Source organism: Jaculus jaculus, chromosome 7, assembly GCF_020740685.1.
Source record: "Jaculus jaculus isolate mJacJac1 chromosome 7, mJacJac1.mat.Y.cur, whole genome shotgun sequence".
Taxonomy (NCBI): domain Eukaryota; kingdom Metazoa; phylum Chordata; class Mammalia; order Rodentia; family Dipodidae; genus Jaculus; species Jaculus jaculus.
The window spans coordinates 115,197,594-115,206,126 of NC_059108.1; the positions used below are offsets into that span (position 1 = coordinate 115,197,594).

An 8,533-nucleotide genomic window follows, 5' to 3' on the forward strand; every position below is an offset into this window, starting at 1 on the left:
GGCCTAGACACAAAGTGAAATGAAAAATCTTCACCTCTAGAGCACGCAGAAGATTAGCAAGTTGTCTTAGCATGGGCCTTATTCTTTGTTTTCTGAGATCCCTTGACACGGGGGTTTTTGAAGCTGTTCTGTTCTAGTGTTAGGATGTTTAGCAGAATCTCTGGCTCATACCCATGAAGTGACCATTGTGATGACCAAAAATGTCTTTAGATATTGGCACGTGTCTCCTGGAAGAAGGGGTTTGACAAGACTGACCTCAGCTGTGGATTACTGCTTTGAAAAGTAATATGCCCGTGTGTGTGTGTGTGTGTGTGTGTGTGTGTGTGTGTGTGTGTGTACGTGCACATGTGTGCATGCAGCAGAGGCCAAAGGTGAATGTCAGGTGTCTTCCCTCTATTTCTCTTCCACCTCATTTTCTTGTGACAGAGTCTGTCACTGGAACTGGAGCTTGTCCTATGACTAGTGAGTCCCAGAGGTCCTCCCATCTGTGCCTCCCTCAGCACCAGGACTAGGTGTACAATTATTATGTGGGTGCCAGGGATTGAACTCATGCTTGTGCAGTACATGCTCTTACCCACTGCACCATCTTCCCAACTCGTGAACATATATAAATATGTTTCAAGGTAGGGTCTCACTCTACCCCAGGCTGACCTGGAATTCACTATGTAGTCTCAGGCTGGCCTTGAACTCATGGCGATCCTCCTACCTCTGCCTTCCAAGTGCTGGGATTAAAGGTGGATGCCACCATGGCTGGAGAGTATGTTTTCTATAATGCAATTTTTAAAAAGTATTTTCTACTAACCAACTAAATCAAGTCAGAGAGTTTAAGGTATTTATTAGAAGTAACTAGTGCTATTTGACTTTACAGTATGTAGAAAAGATGTAGGAGTTAGTCAAATGTTACATAATGTTGGACTTTAAGATGTCTGTGTATTGTAGAAAGATACTTTGATCTTGAATTTGAAAATGATTTAAAAAATAAAAGCACACTTATGGATGAGGGAGTTCCAGAAAAGGGCTGGAGAGATGGCTTAATGGTTAAGATGCTTGCCAGCAAATTCCCCAGGACCCACATAAAGCCAGATGCACAAGGTGGCAGATGCATCTGGAGCTCCTTTGCAGTGTCTGGAGGCCCTGACATGTCCATTCTCTCTCTTTATCTCTCTCTCTCTCTCAAATACATAAATAATATTGTTTTAAAGTTCCGGCAGAGAACTATGAATTAATCACTTTCAGTCATTTAATTCATGTTTCATTACTGATAAGAATTTATAAGTGACAGGCTGGTCACATAGCTAAGCATTAGTTCTCAGACAAGCTTCCACTGATACTTACATACATATCTCTAAGCAAGCGATGCAATAGGGTAGTGAGGAATTTTGCATCATTTAAAATGTCATTTAACCCACAGCTGGTGAAGCACAACAAAGTAACAAGAAAATATCCTGATCTCCTAAAATCAGGCCAATACTTTCACTCTAATGTCTTTCTTGCCAGTCAATTTGACAGTACTAGGACATCTACAAGACATTTCTTAAGTGGCAGTCATTCTCAGGAGCAGGCCATAAAAAGGCGTACATTCTGTTGTTGTTACAAGGTGTATCCCAGGAGAAATGCACCTCAAAACTACAACAACCTACCTTGGGAGGTTTTGGAATGGCTAATACTTTAAGATGAGATATGGGATTCATTCCATAATCTGAAGAGATGCACTGCTAAATACAGAACCAAATATGTGTCTATCTGTGGACCTTATCTACCTGAAACCCAGAACACTAAATGAGAATGTGAAATTTTAATAGTGCCATCTCAAAGACTACAAAATACTTTTGTAAACTCCCTAGATTACTAAAAATGAAATATTTTGTAGTTATTTTTGCAAATAATTTTAATTTCAAACATTTTTTTTAAATTTTAAAATTTAGAGATATAAATATGAAATCAGCTGGGAAGGGAAAACAAAACCTCTTCCAAATGAACACACAAAAGACCCGGGGCCTCATTGTCTTCGAGCCTGTGACTCTCAGGCAGTGCAAATGTCTTTATCAAGGAATTTGGATTGATTCAATTACCACGTTCTTAAAAATCCCTCACTATTTAAAATTGTGTGCAGAAAAAAAAAAACCCACCACATTTTTTTTTCCCCCTAAGGCACTTGAGTTAGGAACAAGCAAGAGAAAGATAAGACAAGATTGAGACCCAGAAGTAAGAATGTGTTGGCTTCTAAGCTCTGCAGACCTGTAGCAAAAGGGAGCGAAGGTGGAGCAGAGTGCGCGTGTGCTCCAGGAGCCCTGGGCGCTAAAGGACCAAGAGCAGCTGCACACGGGGGTTAAGCTGCATCACTACTGACCGCCCCAGATTTCTCTCCTTTACCTCACAGCTGGGAGGAGGTACGGGAAGACGCTGCCTAAATCTGAACGGACAGACCCCACATCTTCCCTTGGGCATCACCTCTGCTGCTTTTTCACTAAATTTTTACTGTCTAGAAACAGCAGGATAGAAGTCTCTTCGCTCTTGGTCTTCCATCTTATCTACTCCCTGCAAACCGTGGCAGAAAGGTGAAAACAGGCCACGGGCTGCGGCTACAGTTTCTCCATTTCGTTCAGTGTGAAAGAAGAATGGGGTGACCTCAGTAAAGAGTTGGGAGTGATGGTGTCTCTTGAGGGTTGGCACAAGCCTCCAAATAGATTCAAAAACAGAAAAATCTTTTCCTGAAGTTACAAAGCACCAACCCGAAGGTGCAGTGGGTCTGACAGACCCGAGCTAAGCTGAGCACATGCTTTAAAGGCGAGGTGCGGGTCCAGAAGGTTTTCACAACAGGGTTATTTTCTAAGAACCCCACGATGTTCTTCCTGGGGATGAGGGCTCTGCCCACTTATTTATTCCAGCTTTTCTCCACGTGAGGCTAATGAATCAATAATTCTAAGGTGCTCTAAATGAAGTCCCTGGCGGTGGCCAAGACAGGACCCAGCCCCCAGGCATCTCTAGGCCCCTCCCGCCTGGGCATCAGATGATGCCCGATGCATACCCATTTCTTACGGGTCTTACACAGGCCAAGCCAGGGCGGAGTCTCAGCTGCCTAGGAACCCCAAACAAGCCATCCCCCAAGAGTCCTCATAAGCTAATATTGTTCAAGAAGTGGCCTCCAGGACAAATGTTCCCATTTCCCAGATGCAGCGTCTTGAGTCAGAGCTCTCCCCATGCACTACGGTCAGGCTGAGCCACCTCCAGCCTCAGCTGAGCCTCCTGGGCTGAGCTCTCCCGCTGAGCAGGCCACGGCCTTTTCTGCCAGGGCTGGACCAGCGTGATGTCCTTCTGTCACCCAGAGAAAGGAATCAAGAATCCCCTGTAAAGCCCAGTCAGGACAGACTTGACTTCCATGAATGCATTTCAGCCCTACCCTGTCCCAGGCCCACAGGCTTGCTTATTTTTCCCTGCCGCAGATTTTCTCTTCTGGCTGAGGAGTTTCTAAGTCCCTGTAATGCACTATTTCTCACCAAAATTTGCCCTTCTGGCTAATTCAGACGTCGTTCCAAGCCAGAGAAGGCTTGTGCGTGGTCATTATCCTTACCGCCACCCTCTTTATTTATTTATTATTTTTTCGTCCCTGTCCTGTCTCATTTCAAGAAAATGAACTCGCTAAAAAAGCCTTTTGGTTGCGAAGGCTGGCAATCTTACAGAAATGATGCAAATGGCTACGGGGCTTCGCTTTTCTTGCCCTCTGCGATATATATACACACACACACACACACACACATATATATATATATATATTGAGTGAACTGTGAAGAACTGTGAAAATAATATCAGGGTTTTCCGTCAGAACGAGCTTCGCCCTGCACTCAGGCGTAGCATGATCTGACCCGACACCTCCAACCATCTGTGCTATCTATCTGCCGTCTGATTTACCCGATCTGTACAAGCCACATACAAAGTGTGCTTGATACTAAAGTAAAGACAGCCAGCCAGGCTCAGGCCAGTTCGGTGGGGAGCCTTCCCATCCGATTCCCTGGTAAAGGTGAGCCTCGCACAGGTTTCTCTGGGACACCCCCTCTACTTCCTACAAAACTAACGCTCTTCAAAGGGCCTGGACGAGACCAGGGTTTCCAGGACGGAGGGCCTCGGAAAACGGTATGATGTAGATGTCAATTGGGAATCAATAAAAGTTGCCAATTCAATCTACTGGCCAGAAGGTAGAGCGCCAATAAGACCCCTTCCTCTCCGCAGGAGGGGTGGGCGCCCAGTGGCTTAGGAAGAGGCTTTCTAGTTATCCTACATCCTTCCCCACACACACAGCCACAACACACACATTGTGGAACCCCTCTTCTCTATTTTACTTTCGCTGGATTGCTTGTAATATAAAAAGCCCAAGATTTCTATCTTCCATTCGAGTTGTATGTTCTATGAGTTGTATGTTCTAACACTGGGCCGACACAAAATCACCCTACCAGAAGACTAGCAAATGGATGTTCTAAAAAAAAAAAAAGAAAGAAAGAAAGAAAAAAAAAATTAAGGGACCTTTTGAAATACGCTTTTAAGTTGCTGTCCTGACCTACCACTGACTTCTCACTCTAGAGGTGACCAGGCTGCGCATTTGTTCAAGGCCATTAAACTGGAGAGGAGGAGGAAGCAGAATCCTGGTGTGGGAGAACTCACACAGCTTGCCTTTCTTGGGGGGGGGGGAGAGGTCTGACTTTGTGGTCGGCATCTAAGTTCTCAAGTGTGTGTCTTGCTCGCTCGCGCTTAAAATTATCTGAGGAGGGCTTTGAAGGGAGTGGAGAGGGGGGGGGATAGAGTCCAAACTGACCTCGTCTACAGACCCCTGGTCCTGTTCTTCAGCTCCAGATTGGCGTCCCACTCAGCTGCTTTGGCAGCTGGAAATGGGGGTGGGGAAGTGGGAGGCCTGCAGGGACGAGGGCCTGGAAGACACGAGAAAGAAGACCCCCCTTTCCCCTCCCTGGCCCTTCCGTGCATGCGCTCGGCGCGGCCTTTGCTGCTTCCACACAACTCAACTTGCGAATTCTTGTAAGATTTCTGTTTTGCCCTCTTTGTCCTCTGGAGACTCAAGATATCGCAGGGCTCCAAAGTGAATACCAGTAACATCCCTGCCTCTTTGGTGGTGGGGGGGGGGGGGAGAAAAAGAAAGGTGGGGCCGGGGGTGGGGGGAGAGAGCGCAGAATGAAAGGCTGCTGTTCTTCCCCGGTGTTCCAGCCAGTCGTCCGTCTTTTCCATCCTCGGGGTTCCGTTGAAACACGGTGGAACAGTCCCCTCGGCAATGGGCAATCGGCGGGCGCTGTCGAGGACTGGGAGGTGCTGAAACGGCCGGGGCGCGCTGGTCGCAGCCTTGATTGGCAGAGCTGGCCCGTGACTGACAGGGGGTCTCCATGGCGCCCGAGCCGCCAATCCGCCCACCCCAGTAGCGGCGCCCGCTAGCTGGCCTGCGCGCCCCAGCGGAGCTCAGCCGAGGGCCAGCCTCGCCGCCCGCGTCTCCTGTCACTCGCCGCCGCCGCTCTGAGCCGCGCTGAGCCGCGAGCATCCCCGCCGGGCCCGCGGGCATCTGCAGCGCGTGCCGCCTGCCCCGGGCTCAGTGGCTCCCGCCGCCCCGCCACCGCCGCCGCCGCCGCCGCCGCCGCCGGCGCTGCCCCCATGTTCCAGCTGCCCATCTTGAATTTCAGCCCCCAGCAAGTGGCCGGGGTATGCGAGACCCTGGAAGAGAGCGGCGATGTGGAGCGCCTGGGTCGCTTCCTGTGGTCGCTGCCCGTGGCCCCGGCGGCCTGCGAGGCTCTCAACAAGAACGAGTCGGTGCTGCGCGCGCGAGCCATCGTGGCTTTCCACGGCGGCAACTACCGCGAGCTCTACCACATCCTGGAAAACCACAAGTTCACCAAGGAGTCGCATGCCAAGCTGCAGGCGCTGTGGCTGGAAGCGCACTACCAGGAGGCCGAGAAGCTGCGCGGACGGCCGCTGGGGCCGGTGGACAAGTACCGGGTGAGGAAGAAGTTCCCGCTGCCCAGGACCATCTGGGACGGCGAGCAGAAGACGCACTGCTTCAAGGAGCGCACGCGGCACCTGCTGCGGGAGTGGTACCTGCAGGACCCCTACCCCAACCCCAGCAAAAAGCGTGAGCTGGCCCAAGCCACCGGACTGACCCCCACGCAGGTGGGCAACTGGTTCAAAAACCGACGACAAAGGGACCGGGCGGCCGCAGCCAAGAACAGGTGGGTACGGGAAGGCCTCCTTGCTTCGTGCACCCGGGCAGCGGGCGAGGGCGGGCCGCTGGGGCCTGGGCGCGCAGTAGGTCTCCGGGTTATGAGCCCACGACGTTCTGGACACCCGCGGGAGGATTCCCTTGCGTGCTTCTGGGTCCTCGCCCTCTGTCTAGCTCACCGGGACTTCGCGGTCACTTCAGCAGCTGACCCGGTCACCAAACCATAGGCTTCATTGAAACGGGAGAGAAATAAAGATGAAACTCCCAGAAACAGTTAGGGACCCCCGAGGCCTAAGTCGAACGGTTGGTTAGCCCGAGTGCAAGCTCTTAAGTGAAGCCTGCCTCCTTGGAACTGGGTTGGCTCTCTTCTTTTAAACATCGGGTTCATCCTCTTCCCTAATGCTTTCAAAGCGGTTTTGCAGGGTTCCAGCTTTTAAGATGTGGAAAGTCGACTCTCCACTAAGAAGCTAGAGGTGGGCGGCAGGGGAGCGCGAAGGCTTTTCATTCTGCAGCTGTGGTTCTCCACCAGCCAGCCTTACCAGCCTCGCCCTCTCAGGCCCAAACTCCCCGTGCCACTTTCAGGAGACAGTTTTTGCTTCAGGTGGAACCGACTCAAGCGTGGGTCCCAGGCAGATTGATGCACCAGTGGTTAGGGAGTCCCACGTCCTTCTCATCTACTCCCCAGCTTCCCCCCACCGCAACAGTTCAGCAAACCTTCCCCCGAAGGTGGGCAACAACTAAGAAAGATTTGAGGAGCCCAGAGAAGGCTGAAGGTGGAGGCGAAAACCTTCAGCGCCTCGCCTTCCCGCCTGCCTTGGCGCCTTGTCGGGGGTCCGAGGAAGGGGTTGGGGGGCGGTGGGCCGCTAGCAGAAGCTCCGCTATGCGCTGTGACCTCTCCTTTTCCCTGCAGACTCCAGCAGCAGGTCCTGTCGCAGGGCTCCGGGCGGGCGCTTCGGGCCGAAGGCGAGGGCACCCCGGAGATACTGGGCGTCGCCTCCAGCCCCGCTGCCAGTCTTTCCAGCAAGGCGGCCACTTCGGCCATCTCCATCACGTCCAGCGACAGCGAGTGTGACATCTGAGCTGCGCACTCAGCACGCTTAGAAACAGAACCCAGTGTGAAAATGAAATACACAAAATGAAGGAGGGAAAGTGGATGCGAGCAGCAAATCCAGCGCCGGCAGAAGCCAGGTGGCCAGGGACCCGCAGGCTCCAGTGGCCGTGTCTGTCCCACGACCCGCCTGGCTCCAGCAGTGCGCTGCGACCTCAACACCAGCCCTGCGGTGAGGCCTGACCCAAGGCTACGTTCTCTTCTCTTTGCTTTTTCGGAAGGATTTGGCTGCAAAGATGCCTGTGGGAAGGAACTGCACGCCGGCCTCCTGTGGGTATTTCATGTCGAAAGGACGCTGTTACATATGTATAACTTTTGCTTTAAAGGTTTTTTTTTAAAAAAAAAAAACAAAACATATATATGCTGTTTATTTACTTATTTAAGAGACTGCCATGGTAGGTTTCTCTGTAGATTGGGAACTTGCTGTTTCTAAGTGAGCAAGCTGGTGATTCTGTGTGGAGAAGCCAACAATAATAAAACAACTTGACGGACAACCTTTCTTAATGAAGGGAGCTCCTATCTCAGAGTTTTGTTTTCTTTCTAGTCTTACTCCTGTGACCAGGCATACCTACATAGTCTCACCAGCATCAGACTTCTCTGTGAACCTTCTTTGTAGTCTCTTGGGGTATTTTTTTTTAAAGCTATTGGTAGGTTAATAACCATCTGCCACATCAAATGTATGTATGTATGCATTCACGTACATACATACACACATTATGATATATGTCAACCTAGAGATTGGCAACATGAGCATGCCCCACACGGCAGATGCCCACATGAACAGCACTCCTCTGTCCAGCTGACACTCGTTTTTAATGTGGTGTTCGTGGTTTTCAGGAACAATTTGGGAAGGCTAAGTCTGGGCTCAGATAATGAATGCTTATTTTCTAAAACTGCAAAGCCATCCTGACACACTGACTATCATAAAAGGGGTTTCCATCTTATTTGAGGCCCTTTTTCATATGCTGCATTTAGAATTGAGATTTTTTTTTTTTTTTTTAGTAAACAAGACCAGAAAATGGTAGAGGCCATGAGTAAACTGGACTAGCTCCTTCCTACTTTACAAGTAGCTTGAAACTGAATGAATGATTTTTAACTTGAGAAATACCAAAACTGGGAGACAGTAGGCAATCATGTCACACACCACGGAGGCTAAAACAAGGCAGCAGAGAAATGACTAGAATTTTTTAAAATCTGCTCCTCACGGAGACAAGCCA

The 8,533-nt window shown here is 50.1% G+C and overlaps 1 protein-coding gene across 1 annotated transcript; it reads left to right on the forward strand.

Moving 5' to 3' along the window:
* Positions 1-5,622: 5,622 nt before the first annotated feature.
* Six6 (SIX homeobox 6) lies at positions 5,623-7,287 on the forward strand. Its single transcript, XM_004649238.3, has 2 exons — positions 5,623-6,218; positions 7,119-7,287. Exons 1-2 carry the CDS (start codon positions 5,647-5,649, stop codon positions 7,285-7,287), a joined length of 741 nt encoding a protein of 246 aa, XP_004649295.1. The 5' UTR covers positions 5,623-5,646.
* The last annotated feature ends 1,246 nt before the right edge of the window (positions 7,288-8,533 follow it).

Bases quoted from the DNA above. Each gene is read 5' to 3' on its own strand.
- Six6 (XM_004649238.3), top strand. From the start codon at position 5,647: ATGTTCCAGCTGCCCATCTTGAATTTCAGCCCCCAGCAAGTGGCCGGG. The intron at 6,219-7,118 runs GTGGGTACGGGA...TTTTCCCTGCAG, and splicing joins GCGGCCGCAGCCAAGAACAG to ACTCCAGCAGCAGGTCCTGT.